The 22,965-nt window shown below is 35.3% G+C and overlaps 2 protein-coding genes across 7 annotated transcripts in view; both read left to right on the top strand.

The window, feature by feature from the left end:
• Positions 1–248: 248 nt before the first annotated feature.
• The window catches only part of LOC144980418 (protein-cysteine N-palmitoyltransferase HHAT-like), a 64,386-nt gene continuing 41,669 nt past the window's right edge, over positions 249–22,965 (top strand). For 3 of the 6 annotated variants that reach the window (XM_078928089.1, XM_078928085.1, XM_078928088.1), the window contains exon 1: positions 249–397. In XM_078928089.1, coding sequence (XP_078784215.1) covers positions 362–397 — 36 coding nt within the window. In that variant the 5' untranslated portion in view covers positions 249–361. Of the gene's footprint in view, positions 398–22,289; positions 22,638–22,965 lie in introns of those variants that run through there. The other 3 variants (XM_078928090.1, XM_078928086.1, XM_078928087.1) reach the window with 2 other exon arrangements.
• LOC144963483 (protein-cysteine N-palmitoyltransferase HHAT-like) lies at positions 6,440–19,152 on the top strand. Its single transcript, XM_078897563.1, has 8 exons — positions 6,440–6,455; positions 6,852–6,892; positions 8,662–8,856; positions 9,643–9,726; positions 10,678–10,861; positions 11,041–11,555; positions 13,477–13,621; positions 15,422–19,152. The coding sequence occupies exons 1-8, from the start codon at positions 6,440–6,442 to the stop codon at positions 15,523–15,525; spliced, it is 1,284 nt and encodes a 427-aa protein (XP_078753689.1). The 3' UTR covers positions 15,526–19,152.

Below are 22,965 nucleotides of genomic sequence, written 5' to 3'. Positions count from 1 at the left end.
ATGGTACGGATAGTGCTCGACATTTAGCAATGGAGCGAATTATTATTTTAATATTTACCACAATGTTGGAGTCAGTCTGACTGACTATTAAAATAATATATATATATTATATTAATATATATATATATATATATATATAATATATATATATATATATATATATATATATATATATATATATATATATATATATATATATATATATATATATATACTTACTTACTTACTTACTTATCTGAACCAGAGACCAACTGAGCTCTGGCCCTTCGGTCTTGTGCCATGACGTAGAAGTTAGACGTCCTTTGTAGTTGTTCCAGGTGACTATAAAGTGTGTTACTGATGCTTGGATTTGGTGGGAGGAATGTGCATCTCAGGTCTTCAAGAGGTTGACATTCAAGCAAGTGATGTGTTACTGTTTCATTGGGGTGTTGAGATAGGGGTCAGGAAGGGGATGTGTCTTTTGTAATTTTGCTTAAATGGCTGTTGAGTGGTATGTGTTGTGTTCTTAGTTGAAAGATGATGCTTTGCTGGTATATATATATATATATATAAAATCAAAAAGTTTAGATCTGGCTAGCCATGTGCCATAGAAAAACATAAGACAAAAGGGACTACTCCAGAAATCAGAAGCAGATCAAAGAGCAGTATATACATCTCTATCCTTGTAGCTAGTCTGAAACCACCAGGAAATCCCACACTGACAGTAAGAATACAAAAGGCAAACACTAAAAAGGTTACAAAAGAAGAATTGTATCAAAAACCTAACAATTACATAGTCAATAATGGAAAGATGATTTACAAAGGAAAAAATTATTATCTTTCATTAAAATATAAGTACAGTAGAGTATGACCATAGCGGGACCATCGCTACAACGGGACCTTGCACAAACCCCGCTTTTTTAAACTATATAAATTCAATTACCTGTGCTTGGGTTTAGCGGGTCAAGGAAAGGCCCGAACTTGCTTACAGCGGGGAAAAATTGAGCGAGCTGTAGGGCCAATAAATAGAATTTATCAATCGGCTAAATCCTTCACGCGGCGCGACTCAGCGGGTGACGTAGACTTGGCATTGTCTCTCTCTCCCGCCACCCAAGACTAACACACATGCCTCCGTCTGCCTTTGTTTCGCTCGTGTCTTCACACACACCTCTCTTGTCTACCCGCACTTCTTTTGCCACTCGCTCTATTTCTTGTATGCGTTGATTGGTCAGTCTTGCGATGATTAATTAAGTTGGGCAACCTGATTTAAAAGAGATGCGTTGCACAAGCTGACACTGTGTGCAAAGCCCTTGTCCAATTAGAGGCTTGTGCGCATGCGGTGGTGTGTACATTTTAATCCAGATCAGCCCTATTGTGCCATTCCTCATTCATTGCAATTGTTGCTGCTCAAGCATACGCATCACTCGCACTCGTTCGTATTGTATTATTTTTACTATTTTAGTACTCATATCAAGAGAAAGCCTGAGAAAACGATGGCTACCAAAGGAAACAGGAAATGTTTCTCACTCGAATTGAAAGCTGAAATAATCAACGAAGTAGACAAGAAAAGGAAGACGAAATCGCAAATTTGTAGGGATTATGATATTTCATCTGGAACGCTCTATACCTTTTTGAGAGATAGAGAAGCAATCTTGTCAGCAATCAGTAAAGGACAATTCAACCCAGACAGAAAACGTCTCAATACTACAGGACAAGAAGAACTGGACCGCTGCCTCCTCGTTTGGTTTCATCAAGCTCGGGCCTGTAGCACACCTATTTCAGGCCCTATCTTTTTTTAGAGGAACTAGCACAGGCGCTTGGTTTGACAGACTTTCTGATGAGCAGAGGTTGGATCGACAGATTTAAACTCAGGCACGGCATTGGTTTGAAAGTAATCAGCGGAGAAGCTGCCTCGGCACCAATAGAAACAACAGTGAAGTGGAGAGGAAAGGAGCTGCAAGAAATTATGAAGGAATACAACAAGAAGGACATTTTCAACGCAGACGAAACCGGGCTTTTTTACAAATGCCTGCCCAACAAGATGCTGGCAATGAAAGGTGACACCTGCACGGGTCAAAAGATTCCAAAAGAAAGAATTTCAATCCTTTTAGCAACCAACACGGATGGAAGTCAAAAGCTACCACTTCTTGTCATTGGAAAATCTGAAAGGCCATGATGCATGAAGAACATCCGAACTCTTCCTGTGACCTACAAAGTGAACAAGAATGCCTGGATGACGGGATCAATCTTCGAGGAATGGTTTCGAAAGTGAGACAGAAAATCTCTCCTTGAATGCTGTAGCATAGCGCTCATTGTGGACAACTGCAGTGCTCATCCTCGGTTGGACGGCTTGAGAGCAGTGAAACTACAAGTGTTCTACAGCCTTGTGATCAGGGCATAATACAGAACTTCAAGAGCCTCTACAGAAAAAGAGTTCTCCGAAGATTCATCACACTTCTTGATGAAAGTGAATCCGATGACACTCACTACAAAATGACTGTCCTCGATGCCATCAACTACTCCGCTGCCGCTTGGGATGATGTGAAACAAGCAACCATCGCAAACTGTTTCAGGAAGGCAGGCTTCACACAAGAGGATGGCGACAGTGTGAGTGAAGTTGTAACCAACCCACCGACTGCAACTGACAGCACAGAGGAACAAGAAGCGATACACCTCTTCAACCAAGCAGCAAAGGCTCTCGGCATCACTCAACAAACATTTGGAGAGTATGTTGAGGTGGACAGTCACATTCCCACATCAGAACACTTAAGCCTCAAAGAGATAGCGCTCGCAGCTCACGAAACAGAAGTTATGACTGCATCCACTGCTACTGCTACTAAGGAAAAGGATGAAGAGGAAGAAACTGACACTAATATGGAGCAAACCATTGTGTCCAACACAGAAGCAGAGAATGCCGTCAACACGCTTAAGCTTTATCTTCAGCAACATGATAAGACATCAAAGGAACTGACGCTGTTGAGTGACATGGAGAGAAGGCTTGGCAAGATCGTCACAAAGTCAAAGAAACAGTCAAGCATCAAGGCTTTCTTCAAGCCTGTTTAGAAAGGTGTGATTCCCCCAAGCCCATGAGATGATCTGTGGGAGACACAAAAAAAACAAAAAAAAGAACAAAAAAACAACAAAAAACAACCAAAAACAAATACTGAACCAAAGATAGTTCATTTCAAGACTCATGGGTCACGTTAGTTTTATTGACATTCAAGGGAGGTGTTCATGTATAATTTTGGGACATTTTCCCCTGCTTTCCTATAGTGGGATTCTTCTGCTGGGACCAAAAGTCCCTCTATAGGTATGCTCTACTTTACAACTGTTTCCCTCTCTGCAAAAACCCCCAGGCGAAACCAAATGGCAGCATTTCAAAAGAAAAGGAAAAAGACATTCACATAGAAAGGAGAAACGATTTAGGGGATTGAATAGCTAGGCCGTAGACAGATGAAGACATTGTCTGTCAGCAGGGTCCAACATTCCCCCACCTTTAGGGGAATTTCAGCCGCTCAATATAATGCAATGATCAAAAGCAGTGTTTTAAACTGCCAAAACATCAAAAAGCATACATTTTATGTATAATATTTAATTAAATGAGAAATTAATTTAAGGGCTACTCAATGCCATTTTACCCCCTCTTTGTCTGTGTTAAAGGAAAAGAATAATTATTTCCGTTTAACAAAGACAAAGAGGAAAATATTTTCAAACAGATGTTAAAATTAACTTGGCTGTAATTATTTTTCCTCATGCACGGATTTTGGTGGATTTTTCATGGGAGGCTTAGAACATGGTCTCGTTTCATCAGAATAAAAATGAGCTTGGTACCAATTTCTTCCAGGTCAAACTTTAAACCTACTGGATTAAAAGGTGTATGCATAATGTAATCCTTTTCTCTCTCTCTCTCTCTCATTTTTTAAGGACTCTCCTGATCTAGAATGGAGTGCTTTTTCCTGGCAGATGACTTACGTGTTGCCCCTGCTTGCTGGTCATGTTTTTATTGGTCATTTCCTCAAACTTTTACAGATTAAAGATTGGGTGAGATTTTCTAAACATTAAAAGCATGCTCAATTATAAAGTTAACATCTCATATATTTATGGTTTGCCTGTGTTTTGCTTTAACATGAATATTGGTTTCTTTAATCCTTTAAATTTAAAACAGTAGCCCTGCTGAATTTTCCTACCTTGGATGGCTGATGTAGGGGGCATCTTTCTAATTTATTGATGGAAATGTACCACGAAATGAAACATATCTTAAAAGATTTTTTGCATAGTACACATGGCTGGTCTGCAAAATATATTCTGGCAATGTTGGGCGATAATGTTATTTAAGAGTTAAATTAAATCATCTGAGACTTTTGAGATTTCAAAATTAAAGTACAGTGCAGCACAGAAATCTCGAACATGCAAATCTTGAACACGTCTCAATTCCCCCTTTAAATCCCTCTTTTTCCATAGAAAATGTCCAATGGTTATTGGAGGCCAACACGGACGTTTCAAAGGAACTGGACATTCACTTGCATTTGAGTTGATATAATTCTTTTTCCAAATATTTATATTGAACGGAGACAAAAGAGGCTATTTCTATGAGTGCATGTATGTTGTGTAATTTATATATATGTCTGGCCCCCCGGAAATATGCAAAAAAAATATCCCAAATTATGCGGGAGAAATGGCAAATTATGCGGGTGAAAAAGGCAAATTATGCAAGGGAAATTACAAATTATGCAAAACAAGAAAAAAGTAATAAATAGCTGTCTAAATTTTTCCATTGCTTTATTTACATTTAACCAATTCAAAATTAAAGAACTACAACGCAAATTCAAAACTTAATTTTTTGTTGTAGCACAGACAAGCTAGATGTCGTAGAGACGTTGTGCTAAGACTCCTACGCCTGTCTGACAATATCAGATTGTAAACAGAAAAACTGCGCTCAGCATCAGCGCTGTTGATCGTGGTGTATATGTACCACTTGGCACAAGCAGCCAAAGCTGGCACTTCATCAGAAATGGACTGCCAAAAATGTGGCACGTCAACAGAAGAGGTGATGGAGTTCTTCATCGCAAGGGGCCCAAGCTGCCGGGTGTACCTCTTGATCTCCTCCTCGGGAACAGTTTTCAGCTTTGTGAGGCTCTCAAGTTGATCCCAAGGTGGAGACATGAGCAGCTTAGCAGGGTAGATCTCAAGAAGACAAATCAAATCGTACACGTGGAATCAGGGTTGCCAGATTAATTTCAGGCATTCTGCCAACTGGATTGTAAAAATCTGCCAAATACCACAAAAATCTGCCAAACCGTACTATTTATAGTACCCCCTTTGAAAACTCATCAGTTTTGTTGAACAAAAAATTCTCAAGGCCGATGTCATAATTTTTTTTTTCATTTCCCAAGTTTAAAAAAATCACTAATACATAAAAATTGCCATGGAAAATGTGTAGTAGACCTATACATTCATCCCTAGGCCTCGGAAAATAAAATCTGTAGACCTGTAAATGAGCTCTATAAAAATTGACTGAAACTGAAACTCTTTGTAATTCGTCGTAGTGGTAAAATCCAAAGAATCAAAATGAAAGGTAAACAGCAAGCTCACTTGAGCAAAGCAATGGCAGAAAACTAAATTGCGAAGGAATTAATTAGGCTACTTACCATTGTTCCTTGTAATTAGGTACCCAATCAGTGAAGAAACTTAGAAACGGTCAACCAGTTTGTTTACAACATGAGGTAATCGAGATGTGCTTGTAGCAATCATTTAACTTTCGATTTGAAGGTGTCTACATAACGAACTTCCGGTGTTTCGAATTTTTCTTTCTCATACTTTTCCTGTCCTTCAAGTAAATGTGGTCAATTTTGGCTTAGACGAAACAGTGAAATTTATCGCCCGGCGGCTCAGTTAAAATTGGTTACGACAGGTTTCGAAAGTGAAAAAATAATTTCACGAAGGCTGTGTGAAAATACACTGGGGTGTGTTCAGACACGGCAATTCTAAAAAGCGTCGCTTAGCCTTGGCAATATATATCCATCATTAATATAAACGGCCCATGAGCTATGCGTGGGCTGTGGAACATTCCTAGTTAACTTTACAGTCAATCGACTACGATTCATGAATTCTTTCTTTATTCATTTCTTTCTTCCCTTTTTAAAAATATTTGAATTTGACGAATTGACTGATTTCAGTTAATTGACTGAGAATTTACAGGTCTAATCTGCCAAACTGCCAAACCGATTTTTCTCTGCCAGACGACTTCAAATTCTGCCAAAAAAAGGATATTTAGCAGAAAATCTGCCAAATTGGCAACCCTGCTTGGAATTGGAATAGCATCCCTTTAAAGGTAAATGGAAGTCACTGTCACGTACTTAGGAACATCGTCGGACTTTTTCGGTTTCATTTTTCTTCATACAATGTCATAAATTCACGCTAAAAACCATATTTTGCATAGTTATGCGGTAAAAGGTGAATTATGCGGCCGCATTGCGGTAAGTGGCGTTTTCCTGGGGGGCCAGATATGTGTGTGTGTGTGTGTGTGTGTGTGTGTGTGTGTGTGTGTGTGTGTGTGTATGTAGACGAAGCTTGAAGCATGTTTGACCAATCTCTTAGGCTTCCAATGCCTCATTCTGTCCAGTTCTAAAGTGTACCAATACTAGTGGGGGGCTAATGGGACAGTGAAGGCCTGATGCTTTTAATGTTCTGTATTAAAATCAAACAAGCAATTCGGGGTTGAGAAGATGTGATGAGAGGTGAGGTGCGAGGGAGATAACTGAGGTTTATTTCATTTCGACCTGACTTGGGGATAAAGAGAGCATGGGGTGAATGCTCAACTTCAAACCTATTAATAGAGACCAGCATACTGTATCTCTGCTTCTGTATACCAGTTTTGAATGCCAGGACTGGAAATGTCAACTATCTGACAAAGGTTTGAAGATGGTTGAAACATTCCCAAGGTGTGGACAGTTTATCAACCTATACAAAACATCATAATAATTATAACTAAGTATAATTATTATGCATTTGTGTGATGTTTGTGAGCTTTGTGTTTGGGTGTTTACTATGGTGCATGTCAAGAGTTAGTGATACACTGAATCAATCGAATGATGTTTTGTATAGTTGGATAAAACTCTGTTTTGACCACAAACATTTTTTAGAATACTTGTGATGGCCATAAATGGGCATTTACTAAAAAAATAAGCAAACCTTTTTTGATATTTTAAAAAGCTTATTTCAAATATTTGTTTTTGTGAATTTGTCAATTTTTATACTTATTTTTTTCACCCTCTTGGAATTCCACATGAATCAAATCAAAACAAACTTCTGCATTTCAGAGAAAAGTGTATTTTTAGATAATATAATGGTCTATCTTCAAACTCATAATTTATTGTCAATAATCAATTAGTTTTTGAGCCTGTGTTTTTATTAAAAATGGAACTAATCTAACAATTTCAATTTCCACGGCAACAGACAAATATTCTTTGCATGCCCTGTATGCTCTTTTTACTTCTTGAATCTCTAGCTATTAAGTGAATTGGGTTACATGGTTATGTCATCTATTATAAAAATTAAAAATAAGAATATTGCTGGCGCATGTCCCCTTAAACTGATCTTTTTTAAATATAATACACAACATTCTTGATCACGTTGGGTAATATTTATTCATAGTATGACCCACCTTCTCGTGACGATGTATTTGATATAGGAAATTGAATTTATATGTAACTTAGTTTGTATTCTTTATGGCGGAGAATAATATATGATCCAAAGTTCATATTTCTTATGATTTATTTATTGATTCACTTTTCATGGTCAAATTGAAGACTGGTTTCCAAAACTCATTAACCCGATTTTTCTACTTTTTGAGATTTTCCATCAATGAGATAAATTGAAATGTAAGTTTTATTTTAAGCATCAACTGGTACAAGACTTTCCCCTAGATTTGCATGAATTTGAAGTTTAAATATGATAAAATGATAGACCAAATGAGAAATGTTAAGGGAAATAATCCTCCATATTTAAAAATGGGACAAGCGGAGTTAAGAGTTTTGGAAAACCAATCTTCAATTCATTCTGAGCTAATTCTATTTTGGGGCAGTGGATCGCAATTTAGGCTCCTATATAAATATTTGAATCAGGATATTTTTTCCTAGTAATAACTGGCAAATTATCTCCACCACTTGACTATACTACCAGCTTTTTGCATTGAAAGAAAATCTTTCCAAAAACCATCCACCATCTGCCACATCTGCCAACACAATAGTTTGCAGTTACTTAATCCATTGAAATGTCCATCAACAACTTTTCTTAATCTAATTCTCTCCTAAACAATCCTCTGTAGTCTCTCTACCCAGTTAGTTTTCTGTATTTTGATTCCTTCAATAATTGTACGTATTCATTGTGTTCCTCTTATCAATTTAAAAAATCCATTTACGTTTATTTCAGAAAGATTTACTATTTCAAACCTCCGACAGCTTGGATATAGCGTCTTAAATTAATCAAAGAAGTGTGTCACTTAGCAAAAGAAAGCAAAGTTGTTGTCATTCCAACGCCTTTTTTATTTCCAATTTAGTTTAGGTCCCAAGCATGAGAGTTTACTTGTGCCTATTCAATATTATGATAATTCAGCACTCAATGATTAATTAATGATCTTCATCATGATATCAATAATTTATTTTCCATCTTGTTCACTTACAGGTCCAGAGATCACTGAGGCTCTTATATGATTTCCTGGCTATAGCTTGTTTTTTTGGTGTCCGAGCCACTTTGTTGTGTCTGGTAGAAAGTATTATTGTGTACCTTGTTACTCGACAAAGACATACCTCCATAGTGTGGGTTATAGCACTCTTCTTCACTACCACTCTTAATATCGAGTGGTTTGTGAATAAGCAGGTTGGTATATCAGAATGAATAATGTTGTTATTTTCAAGGATAGACATTTGAAAGAATTAACTTTCCCGTGTGGACTGTCAAAAGTGAAAATTTGTCCATGTCCAAAATTAAGGCATCTTTCAAAGGTTAAATTTTACCTCCTAGATTTAAATGGTGTTATGTATCATTACAAAAGAAATAAATTTATTTACACAACTGTTAAGATTTAAAATTTATTCTCAACATTGATAAATATGTAAAGAGACGTCATAACTCAAGGCTCATAACTCAAAATAAGTAGCATTCTTGAAAATAGATGGGAACCTCACATGTATATTCAATAGTTTTTTCTGAAAATTCCAGAGTGAAGTGTTTTTGAAAAGAAAGATTTTTTTTTCATTTGTCATAGTTTACATTGGAACAAATTTAACATTTGGAAGACTCGTATTTAAAAGTAAACATGAAATTGGTCTGATAATAACTTTTCACCATAGATAATTGATTCAGAGAGTGATCTGCAAAAAGAAAGTAATTGATTGTTAATAAGGTGACAAGAAAATCAAAATGGATATCATCTGATTTTATTGTGCAATATCTTTATAATCTAAAAAAAAAAAATGGGGTTGGGGGGCAAAAATTGTTTCGTACAGCCATTACTACATTATTGCCCACAAACACAGACTTACTGGCATGGCAGATTTTAACAAATTATAAAACTATTCTCATCTGATTGGTATAGGAGTAACTTGCTACCCTTTTCTAAATTACGTGTATTTTTTTCACCCCTTGACTCAAATGATTATTCAGATAATCTGCAAGAGCATAATGATCAGTCATTTGATGAATAGCACCAGTTTAGATGAGTTGGCAGATTGGCTTTTACCTACAAAAGTAGCATGTATAGTGTATTTGTTTAGCTTAAAAGGCATAATTTCAGGTTTCTTAAACTTTTCTCACGGATTTCCATATTTATGGAATAAATCAATATGGGTGAATGAACCCATTTTATTATAATTATCCAACAGGAAGTATATAAGCTTGTCAACAGACATTCTTTTCTTCCAGTTTTGTTTGCTAAACAATGATTTGACATTGTATTGAATTCGATAGTTCTATGTAAGTGTACTGCATCTAAATCAATACTTGATCCGTTTGTATTTAGATTTGATTGATCAATACTGCATAAATATATTTCAAGATTACATTAGAGTTATTATGGCCCACTGATTATATGTCACTCACTTTAGCTGTGATGTTCAGCTCATTTTAGTTTTAGAAATTTAGTTTAAGCTTTACGGGGCTCATTTTTCCCTACTTTTCTTGCCCTCAAGTATTGTCAAAATTTACTCTTTCCTGTGAAAATGTGGGCTTTTTATCAGTATTAATCTTTAAAAAATATTATCATTTTCTTTTATTCCTTTAAAAAATAAACGCCGCTAGATTATACTCCAGCTAGAAATGAAAGTAAATACTGTCAAATTTTTACCCAAGAGATAACTTTGCCTTAACCGATTTGGATCATTTTGAGTATCCTCAGGCTTGTTGCAGTTTTTCCCCTTTTTAGAGGACTTGAATTTCTTATAAAAAGAAATAAAATTAAATTTAATCTGATTTGTCCGAATGTCAATGGAGGTTGTTGATGATGGGTGTCTGTTTTTTCAACTTATAAGATGATTTACGTCTGAAGAACTCTCAATTCACTCCAATGTAAATGTTGCTGCTCAATGCTCGAAGAAATAAATATTATGAAATTGAATGTAAGTTTCAGTTTTATTCACATTCTAATAAATATAAAAACCTTTTTAAAAAATAATAATTAAATTTTATTTTTTTTTATTTCAGCTCGATTTTGTGGGATACAATGGACCAGATACTATTGTTTTCTTTATTGCCATCGCATATGTGCACATTCGTCTGATCAGTGGCTCTATTGAAATTATCAAATATAAGAATTCTGCTGATAAGTCCTACACATCCAAAGAAATCACAACTAAAATGGACAACCTTCATGAAAAATCTGCTTCCAGTATTGACAGGAATTATGATTCCAAACATAATCCATTCGACACAGTGTCCATAATTGACTTTTTAACATATATCTTTTATCTACCAGTATTTTTCCATGGTCCAATCTTGACGTTTGATCAGTTTTTACCCCAACATACAAAGTTTTACAAATCACATGACCATAATTTTAATTTAAAGGACATTTCCAAGAGAATGATGAAATCATAGTATTTGCATTATTCATTGAGTTTCAGTCCCATTTTATGTTCATATCAGGAATCCAAGCTCACCCAATGATGGTTCGAAATATGTCAGTACCAGCAGTTATTGGTTTAGGTGTTTGGCAGGGCCAATATTTCCACCTAAAATACTTGTGCCTATTTGGGATAGGCTCTGTGTTTTCAGTATTAGATGGCCTGACACCCCCACCGCCACCTGCCTGTATCAGCTGGGTGTACTCTTTCTCTGACATGTGGAAATATTTTGATGTCGGATTGTATAATTTTGTCAAGAGATACATCTACATTCCTTGGGGAGGGTCAAAAGCTGGATTCCTACACCAAATTTTTGGAGCAATCCTAGCTTTTGCTTTTATCTGTGTCTGGCATGGTCCACATTCTGTTGTTCTGGTCTGGTGCTGTGGAAATTTGATTGTCATCATTGTGGAAATAACAGCTAGACGTTTTGAAAACTCAATGTCAGGATCGAACTTGGTATGTATTGGCAATAACTACTCATAAAATCAAAATGTTCTACTAGCATTTGTTGAATCAGTCATTGGGATAATTAATATGTTTAAGTGTATCATTCTGGGTTGGGTCTTTTGACCTTCCATGGTGGGCAAGAGGCCACTTGCTGTATCTTCCATCCCCCTGTATCTGTTTTCTGAGTTGCTTTCTGTCTTAGTCTTGGAATCTGATTACTTGGTTTTGTCCTGGCCCTTGCCAGAGCCCTTGATTGAGAGGAAAATATAAAATGTTCAAAATTCCTTGATGCAATCAAATCTGGAATGATATATCGCCTATCCCTTTGTAATTGTCATTGTGTCTGGACTGTGATCTGTTATTTTAAATATAGTTTAACAGTCTTCTACATTGTAAACCATTTATGTGAAATGCTTAGAGACTGTTGTATAGGCAGTAAAGAGCTATATAAAAATGGGGGCTGTCTGAAGCCTGGGATAGTACTAACAAAAAGGTGGAAAAGGAAAGGCTTCAGATGGGAACAGCGCTGTACTGTTCTATCTGAAGCTTTTCCATTTTCACAATCAGGGTGTTAAGGTAGGGATGGGAGTATCACTGTGTTTGAGTGAATGCAAGCAGTGGTGTGAGTCAGTGGCTTCCAGTGATACACAGTCACATTGCAGTGGGATATTTTTTGCTTCTCTTTGTGTGGTTGTGTTTGCGTAGTAGGTTTTATGTGTGTTACAGGTTGGTTTTAGAGGGTTCAAAATAACCGCATTGGCAGAAAGACAAATGCGGCTGGTAACATAAAAAGGACTTGATATAAGACTGCTCAAGGCTCACAATACAAAACACAGTGAGCCAAGATAAAAACAAGAGAACGTGAGCTCAACTTCCGTAAGTGAGCCAATCGAGAATTGTAGGAGTAGATTCGGAGGATTGACATGATAATAAAACAAAAGGAATAACACAATGGTGTTAAAACATTAATCACTTATTACAAATGATACTTACACTACATGGGCAATATGACTACAAACACAATACTTAGACATTTTTAATACAATCTAAAACGTACAGGTCACCCCCATCTCAAGTAACGAACACGTCCACACTCTTACAACACTAGACATGAAGTAACTAATCCCAAATTAACTCAATCTAGGTGCGTGCATTTGGATCGTGACAGTTAGATTGAGCAGTAAGATGTGAAGAAAAATGGGACTTGTGGGAATGAGAAAATTACATCTCTGATCTGATGCGAGATGTGGGGTTGGGGTGGGGGGGGGGGAGGATGAAAGATGACCCATTGAACTAAATACCTAGTTAAAAAAAGGTTAAGTATGTTCAATGAAGAGTCATTGACCAACACTGTCATGCTTGTGGGGCAACGTGGCAAGGTGAGAGGGGGAGGGGGAGGGGGTAGGGGAGGAATCAGTAATTTTTACCAATTTTAAGAATTTACAAGGAAAGACTCTTGCAGATCCATGTCAAAAATGATAATTTCATTGTAACTGAGGTGCACAGTATTTCTTTCTGTTAGATCTAACATAGCTACTCAGTTACTGCTTGGTGGACAGGGAGGCCAGAAAATTTTTTAAAAACATTGATCAAAATTGAATCAGTCGTGTGTTTTCATGCGTTTGTGTATGTATGTGTGTGTGTGTGTGTGTGTGTGTGTGTGTGTGTGTGTTTCAAGAGCTCTACTGAATGAACATTGATTCATTAGCAATCAAATTTTACTTCTCATCAAAGCTGGAAGTAATAATTGGCTAAGACTTTAAAGCTGAATAAGGCTTTTAGTGGTAATATTGTGATTGTAGAGAACCCAGTTGCTCTTCCAGCTCATAGGTTCCCTTTTGTTTTTATTATAACGTGTCATTCAGTCATCCAACCATATGAATCAAGCAAAATCAGAAATGATTTATCATAAAATTCATTTTTCTTTCAGAAATCTATTCTTGGTGCCCCCAATGTTCTCCGCCTCAAGGGTTTGCTTGCCACTCCTCTTTACATTGCTTGTGGCCTTCAAGTCATGTTTTTCTTTTTCTCTTGGGATACTGGAATTGCCATGGCCGACAAGATGGTTTTTAGAGGTAATTGAATCCATTCATACTCCAAAATCATGAACAAGCTTTCCATTACAAAATAGGGGGATGAATAGAAAATTACCCAAAAAATGAATGGATTAGAATATAACCTAATGGTATGGCCACTGCAGCAATCAAATTTGGAGGAACTGAAATCTACATTAAATGTTCAAACCGAGAAACACAAGAATAGTACAAGGCAACAGGATCTTATGGCAATTGAGGAAGGAATAAAGATGATCAGGGAATCAAAACCTCTGTCAATGCCAAAATAGTCTTCCTTTCAGATGCAAAACAAGTGTTACACTTTAAACAACCCAACGTAAACAGATATGTATCATGTAAATGCAGAGCTAAATGAAATTAAATCAAAGAGCAAAAGAAGTATGACTTCAATGGATTCTTGGTCACTGCGGCATCAAAGAAAATGAAATATCAGATACTTTGGCCAAAATAGTCTCTGAGGAAACATAAGATGAAAACTTTTATAAAGTTGGCAAAATCAAGTCTATCATTAAGGCCCAAGCAAAAGCCAACATATACAAGACACCCCCGAGCTTTTCAATAAATTTGTGACCCAATCAAACTTTTGAATAGAAAAGACCAGTTCACAATCTTTGGGCTGCCATCTCCTGAAATACCACATGCACAAGGTTTTCAAAATAGGAGAAACAGGCATATGTGATTGTTTTGAAGGAATGACGCTTACCGGATAGTCCAGACCTGCCCAATGGATGCAAAAGCAAGAGGGGATTTATGTCCTGCTACCACACCTCTACAGACTAAACTGTATGGGTCCCTGAGAGAGCTGAGGAAGATGATGGTGTTCCTTCACCAACTAGACATTCAAACATGGAGATATGATGGGGAATGAAGAAAAATAAGAAGATTCAATTTTAAGCATTGATTATAGAACGATGACTGTATTTTGGGTGATCTGAACGGCCATTCAGATCCAGAAAGAGAACATCAGGGAATACAAATCATATTCTTATCTCATGATGTTTGCAGTTCACAACATTGATATTTTTCCTATCCAGTTGTAAAGCAATAATAGCCAATCATTGTTTTTGTGTGAGGGTGAACGGCTTTGTGGTTTGATACTAGCATGCCTGCCTTCTTCAATGGTTCATCCGTAATTGTTACGGAAATTTGATGACAATTATGAACTTACGGAAATGGAAAAAGTATTAGAGATTTTGATTTCACAGCACTTTGGTTTTAGAGAAAATTTCAGTTTTGAGGTAAAAGACAAAATTCCCTGACTGTTAAAGGTTACCACTCAATTCCATGCTCATTATTTATAGCTAAATCAATTGCTATTTTGTAATGATGGTCAGCAACAACGTTATTTTATGTATAAATGGTATGCAGCAGTTTTTATTTCGTTTAGTATAGTATTAAAATATTATATTTCTTACAGAATTTTGTGAATTTTGTGTTTAATGATTTTGAAATTTTCAGCTAGTGAGTTATGCAGTTTGATGCAAAGTTTAGTTTGTATTAAAGGCTCTTCACTCATTAAGCATTGTTGAAAAGAAATGTTAGCACCTTACAGGCTGCATGTCTCTTTCTTCATGTCAAGTGTTGTTGTTGTTGGCCTCGGATCTCTTGTAAAGGGAGATTTTGTGGTGAGCAGTCAGAATCAAAGAAATGAACACTGCCCTTTGAGTTGCTCATCAGTTTTTAAATGTTACCATAAAATATAACAATAACACTGGGTTTAGGGTTTTTTTCCTTTTCTAATATGAAATTAAAATTTGCCTTAACAAAAAGATTTTTTATTTTCTTTTCTTTTCTCCACAGCACCTTGGAAGATATTCTTGTTGGAATATCTAGGCTTTTACTTTTCTATTCAAAATGCAATGTACGCCAAGGAATGGGCTGTTGGGAAACTAAATAAATGTTAATTACTGTCCAATAAGCATTTGTTGAACAAGTCGTTTTGGATTATTGTTATTTTTTTATACGGGCGTCTTTCAATTTTTTGCCAAATGCCTGTCCCATTATATTATATATTTCGCTTTCTGATTCTTTGGCATATTTTTATTGCAATGAAGCATGTGATTAAAGAATATAGTTAGAAAAGCACAGAAGACAGAAATTGAGAAATTTGGTCCATAAATGAATAAAATACAGTTATTTATAAATACTCCACATATGTTCATAAAGTTATTTATATACTCACACATGTTCATACAGTTATTTATAAACTCCACACATGTTCAAAATGGTCTGTCGGTTGACAAAAATATATTTTTAAAAGTTTTGTTGAACCAAACAGCAATATTGGTTTTCCTCCTATCCCTGCTTCATTTTAAAGAAATACCATAATAATTCATATCTATTAAGTTCTAATCTTTAAAAAAAGGTCATTTTGATGTCAGTTTTGTGAATCAATCTTTGTTGGTGACATTTGACTCACTCCTGTAATGGCAATTAATTTTGCCTAGTTTTTCTTCCATAAAATATCATATTCATTTAACTGGCAACAAAAATACAGCAAGACATCCTTCCCCTCAGATGCTGAAAGCCAAACCAGAATGTGCAGCCACATATTTTTCATCTACCAGCTTGAACTTATATCAAAATGATGAGTATTTACCATGACCCTCACTCCTGTAACGGGCTTTTTCTCATTCAAATTTTGAGAATTTTAAAAATCCTTTTAATCATCCTTTAATCAATAAATTTTAGTGCTTGCTAAGTCAAAATAAATTATTTATTACAATTTCTGTAGTGTCAAGTAACATATAATCTTCAGATTTTCATTCCTGTAACAGCGATCTGTGTTACAGGAGTGAGTCAACTGTTACAGGAGTGAGTCAACTGTTACAGAAATGAGATGAGATGCAGACTTAAATGTTTTAAAGTTCTTTCCTTCTTTATTAATGTTTATTTTTAAAGACCCTTTGCAATGTAAAGTGAACATTTAAATGGGAAGAGAAGATATCTCAACAATAAATTAGAGAGTTGGTTCTGTTGTTAGCTCATCTCTATTTTTGTGCATAAACCACGGATACATATGAAGGCACGGAGAAAGACAAAACCCGGGATGTGATTATTAAACTTTAGATAAGTTCTATCGAACACAAAAAAAACCTCATCAAAACAGTGGATCACTGACTGATGATGAAATCAAGCAAACTGACAGTTAGCAGAGATCGTGTTGTTTGTGAATAGCCCTTCTATTTGTCGCAATATGAACTAACATTGTGTTATGTAGCCTAATAGAAAATGAGTGATATAAAAAAAAAGAGAACACAGTTCAAGATTCATCTCATAAGATGTGGGAATGAATTGGAAACATTTTGTGACAATACAGAACTTTTGAAACAAGAATTTGAAGTTACCAGGTTGCATTCCATCAGCGAATTTAAAGAAAAACTATTGAAACACGACGAAAGCCAATCGGATTATGAACTTTTATTAGAAGAAGAGGAGATCAAATAAGAAATATATTGCGCAGCTGAATGCAGACAGACCAAAGTAGACATTCTATTGAAAGCGGAATTTTGTTAAAAGAAATTACAGTTTGTTAAGTGGATTCTAATATTTAATTAAACAGCACAAAGTGCAAACAAAAAAAATAACATTGACGCCAAACTTCCCAAACTTAATTTGCCTACATTTTCTGGTGAGTTTGTAGAATGGCAAAGATTTTGGGACAATTTCATTGCTGTAATAGATTCTAGAACAGACTTGTCAGATACTAACAAATTTTCATATCTGAAAGCATCCATCAAAGGTGAAGCCAGGGTCTGCTTACAAGGACCTGCTCTGAGACAAATTATAAAGAAGCTAAAGAACTCCTAGTTAATAGACTCATTCAGAGATTGTCGTTGTTAGAACTTGATCACCACATTGGTTCTCAGACATTAGATTCTGTTGTTAAAAAAAAGTGATAGGGATAATCTCGAAGTCAAAGGTGACTCAGGTCCCAAAGCCGAGATTCAAACCTCAACGGAACCAATTGTTCCTATTTCAGCTCAAACTGACACTGTGCAGACCAGAGATGGTCGCCATGTAAGAAGAAGGGATATTTTATATTTGTAAGAATGCAAATGATTCACTTATTTTCTTGCCATTTGGTTTTGGTTGATTCAATTGACAATGCACTTAAAAATTTGTGAATAATGTTTTTTAAACATTTCAATAATATAAGGAGTGAGATAGGCCTACTGGTTCATACATATAGGAATCTAATTTAAGGTAACTGGTTAAAAATTGAACATAGACTTTGTATTTTCTTTAGCTTTAATTCACTCAATTTAAGTTCATATTATATAATGTTTTCAATTGAGATAACCAGCCTCTTTTTTATATGCATAAATTGACAAGAAATTATATATTTTTATTAAGTTATACTTAGATTAGTATTCACCTCTCCCTCTTCTTTAAGAACAAGGACTGTTCACTAGTAAGGGTTATAAAATTGACTTCTTTCCTATGATTTATTTGCCCCTTATATATGATTGGTGACGGAGAATCTAATACATAGTAATAAGGATTAGATGTTATTTGGTGTTGACAATACCCAGTCCTTTCTATTTTCCCATCGCGGGTGGTTGGATGGGAGCATCACCCTTGAATCATATACCTATGGTGTTCGCATGGGTGTACGATCCGATAGTGATGTCGTTTCTTCTTCTCTTTACTAGCCTATCCTGCTTCTTTGGTTTGTGATTGTATTTTTGCCAGGGATATTTTTTTTTCTGTAAATCTTCTGCCTGTTTGTTCTTGGTTATTTATAATTTAGCTTATGATATCTTTAGGTTATGATTTTGATTTACATTTGTACTATTTTTGTTAGATTGCTTGTTTTTTTTGTTTCAGCGGTCTCTCATATAACCTCAATTGTGTTGGAAGAGACCTAAAGCAACAAACAAACAAAAAAATATTTTCCCATCACTAATCTGCAGACTTGGTATATTGATGGGTTTGTCTTTATTTATCACTGAGTTAATTTGCTAATTGGGTTTCTCATATGAACATTTTCTACATTTTGATTTGCTGATTGTTATTGATAACACCTCTTGTGCTTTACTTTGATTAGTTGCACCTGAATTTGATGTTGTTACTTTAATTTTAAGTGAGCATTTTGTTTGCTGATTTGTGAGATTGTGGAAAAAGTTTTGTCCAGGTGGGAGTATGTAGAAAATCAAGAGAGAGAGAGAGAGAGAGAGAGAGAGAGAGAGAGAGAGAGAGAGAGAGAGAGAGAGAGAGAGAGAAAGACAGAAACAGAAAGAGAGAGAGAGAGAGAGAGAGAGAGAGAGAGAGAGAGAGAGAGAGAGAGAGAGAGAGATTGAAAGAAAGTAAGAGATAGAGTGAAGAGAAAGAAACTGTGAGAGAGAGAAAGGAAGAGAGACAGAGAGAGAGATTTATAAAATCTGTTCAGAAATCCTGATTCGTTTGTGTCACTGTTACTCCATGTATTCATGGTTATAGATTTATCTAACGCATATTATTTGTTTCTATTCTGGTTGAGGTTGAGTTTTGACAATAAAAATGCCTTACGGCATCATTCTACAAATAAATAAGAACTTTGTCAGCCTTTGTTATTCATAGCGTTCCATAATGATATTAATCTAAGTGCCTATCCAAAACACTTCTCGTGGTGTAATAATCACCTCTTTTAACTATTGTTGGTGGGTCATCTGTCAGCATTCTTATTGGATAAAGCGGCGTAGTTTGTCCAACATGTCAAGTCTTCAATGTTTGTTAGGGTTCGCGTGTCACACTCTCATGACTCGTACTCGCCTATATTATCCAGGCGTTGTCTTTTCTTCTGTGGCTAAGCGGAGTTCAGTAGCACCTGATTTATCAGTTCACCGCTGATGCGTATACTATTGCTCATTTTAACTTAATTACTTTTGTGTGTATTTTTACAGATATCTTTCTCCAATCAAGATGTAGCGATTTAAGCGGAGAAGGTGTGTGATTACGCGGAATGATTATATAGCAAAAATTCAATTTTTCGGGAATGTGTAGCGTTTAAGCAGAGTGTGCGATTAACCGATGTGCGATTAAGCGGAGTGAACTGTACTTTGGATATAATTAAATTTTGATTTACGTTCAACACAAATTTCACTTTGCTAGCATTACCCATTTTACTCTGCAATTTATGTACGTAACGTCATTTCTACACATAACTATGAGTCTATGAGTCTCCTCCAACTCATCAAACGACTAACAGAACACCGCCCATCTTCTCATTGGACACAGACAACCATATTAATATCGATTTTAACATGAATAACACACATATGTCTCTTCCCAGGACAGAAATATTTTCTACACAAAACCATGCGTCTCCTCGAATGAATGCATCTTCGTCGATAAGATTTCGCACGTGTCCAATGTTTCTGAGCGAATAGTGGAAATTTTGACATAACTTCGAAATTTGAGTTTACATGTCCAATAATGCATCTAAACAAAAGCATAAATTTCTGACTTTAACATAACATAACATAATATGGTATAGGGCAAAATAGGATAAAATCCCTTGAATGCCCTTAATATTTATAGTAATGCCATAAATCTATTGATTAAAGATTACAATAATGATACACGCGGTAAAGATATTATTTCAACTTCAATGTACTCATGTATAGATCTTTGAATTTTTATGTTATTTATCACAATGTCCTCCATTATGTCAGTTTTGCTTTTTTTCCTAAACACAAAGAATTCAGTCTTGTCGTCATTGAACTTGAGTTTGTTCGCTGACATCCAAGATCTGATTTTAAAAAAGTATGATAGAGTAATTTTAACACATTCACAGTTGTTCAAAGACATTGGACAGTAAGTTGGGTGTTGTCGGATAGCTGTGATGGTCGAAGCCGTGATTCACCAACACATCGCTTAAAGGATCAATGTACACTGAAGAGGTATTGGCACTATCACAGATCCTTGAGGGACAACGTAATGATTACTACTACTACTACTACTACTACTACTACTACTACTACTACTACTACTACTACTACTACTACTACTACTACTACTACTACTACTACTACTACTACTAACTACTACTACTACTACTACTACTACTACTACTACTACTACATACTACTATACTACTACTACTACTACTACTACTACTACTCTACTACTACTACTACTACTACTACTACTACTACTACTACTACTACTACTACTACTACTACTACTACACTACTACTACTACTACTACTATACTACTACACTACTACTACTACTACTACTACTACTACTACTACTACTAACTACTACTACTACTATTACTACAACTACTACTACTACTATTACTACCTACTACTACTACTATTACTACTACTACTACTATACTACACTACTACTACTACTACTTACTACTACTACTACTACTACTATACTACTACTACTACTACTATACTACTACTACTACTACTACTACTACTACTGCTACTGCTACTACTACTACTACTACTACGACTACGACTATTATTATATTATTATTATTATTATTATTATTATTATTATTATTATTATTATTATTATTATTATTATTATTATTATTATTATATTATTATAATCATCGCTAGATTCTAGCACTCCGAATTCCAGAACGACTCTGCAATACGACACGCTGTGCTAGAGCAAGGTGACCGAATAATATTGGTTACCCCCCTATGAACATCGAATTTCGGCACGCTATGATTCTAGCACACTTTTTGGCTTCTCCTGAGAATGAGCTAGAATCCAGCGAGTACTGCAATAATAGGTCGTTTCAAAGGGTATGCACAACAAGGCAGTCAATAAAAACGACAAATTAATTTTGTTGTATGTTTTTGTTGTTGTTTTATTTTTATTTTTGCATTGTTTTGATTTCAGTTAGTTTTTTTTGTTTGTTGGTTTGTTTTTCATTATTCTTATAATGACTGGATGAGACATCTGTTATACCAAAGGCTAATTTGATAGCGATCATACTATCCTAAATGCTAGTTAGTTTGATAACTATAATATCTCATTGAAGTACTCAAGCTCTGAAAGAGATTCGAGCCTGCAATGGTAATCGACGTTTTACCAAAATGGGAGAGGCGAATGTATTGGGTCGGAGGTGTCTTTTCCATATTTTTTGTCTTTTATTCGTTTTACAGGGAATGTCAAGGTAAGCTGATATCAATTACATTAATGAACATTACTAATAGGTAACAGTTATATTAAAGATATTATAACAAGAAAAACCTATGCAAATCGGGGTGTCTCGTCTATGTAGAAGTGGCAAATAGGAATAGACAAATAGGAGTTAGATAGTTTACCCAAAGACATAAGTTGTCTGGAGCCACTTTTACCCTGATATAGTCGGGTTAAAGCTCCTGACAAGTCAACAGATAGTAAGAATTTTTTTAAAATTTAAAGAAATAGGTAGTAGAAGTAGTGGTAGATTATTGACACGTTTATAATGACCCCACGTTTTTTTGGTAAAAATATTTCAAAATTTTGAAAGGAAAATGATGAATTTTGCAGTAAAAATAAGTAATATATATATATATATATATATATATATATTATATATATATATATATATATATATATATATATATATATATATATATATATTATAAATGAGCACCCTACAAATTTTGGTCTCTCATTTTTGGATTTGACGAAACTTTGATATTGATTAAAATATATGGGTTATTTTATCTTTTAATGATTTTTGATGGATAAATTTAAGTTTTATTACATGTCAACCAGTCGTGAAAGTTCAGATCAGGTTTATTGTAGTTTGTTGACCAAATACATTTAGTGAATCATTCATTTCTGTGTACTAAATCATTTGATCCTTTCTACTATCAGGGGCATTCATTTGCATTTTAGAGGAGTGTTTTATCGTGAAATGCTATACTATATTTTGTAGCCATTTAAGTTGAGAATGTTCAAAGTGAAATTAATTGTACCTTTGTCCTGTGTTTAATACATTTTCTTTAAAATTCCAGATAAAGTTAATTCGCTGAAATTAGAGCCAGGGATCAAATGGCTTGGAGGGTTAAAGGTGAGGGTTTGCCTTTTGCTGCATGCATAATGTGAACTTTTTACTTCAGCTTAGACTGTTAAACTGTGATATGTTTTGTTTTATATCACTGAAAGTACTTAGAGCATGTGACAACGGAGTGAAAGCGCTATATAAAGGGGCCCTTTATTATTTTTTAAAAAATTTTTACATCTAGAACCATATTTTTATGCAAGGGTCTCTGAAGCCACCCCTACCCCTTAAAATGCGGGAAAACAGCAAATTAGAAATTTTAGTAGGCCACAATTTGTAATGTTGAATTGTGATCAGCAAATTTGACCCCACACCCCTTTAATAAGGCTTTTGCATT

This window comes from Berghia stephanieae, chromosome 1, assembly GCF_034508935.2.
Source record: "Berghia stephanieae isolate SIO BIC M18660-M18661 chromosome 1, UCSD_Bste_1.3, whole genome shotgun sequence".
NCBI lineage: Eukaryota > Metazoa > Mollusca > Gastropoda > Nudibranchia > Aeolidiidae > Berghia > Berghia stephanieae.
This window is presented reverse-complemented; position numbering and strand designations above follow the sequence as displayed.

Excerpts from the sequence above, each read along its gene's own strand:
- LOC144963483 (XM_078897563.1), top strand. Across the intron at positions 9,727-10,677 it reads ATTGGCTTTTACCTACAAAA|CTCGATTTTGTGGGATACAA; the intron begins GTAGCATGTATA and ends TTTTTATTTCAG. Across the intron at positions 13,622-15,421 it reads CGACAAGATGGTTTTTAGAG|CACCTTGGAAGATATTCTTG; the intron begins GTAATTGAATCC and ends TTTTCTCCACAG.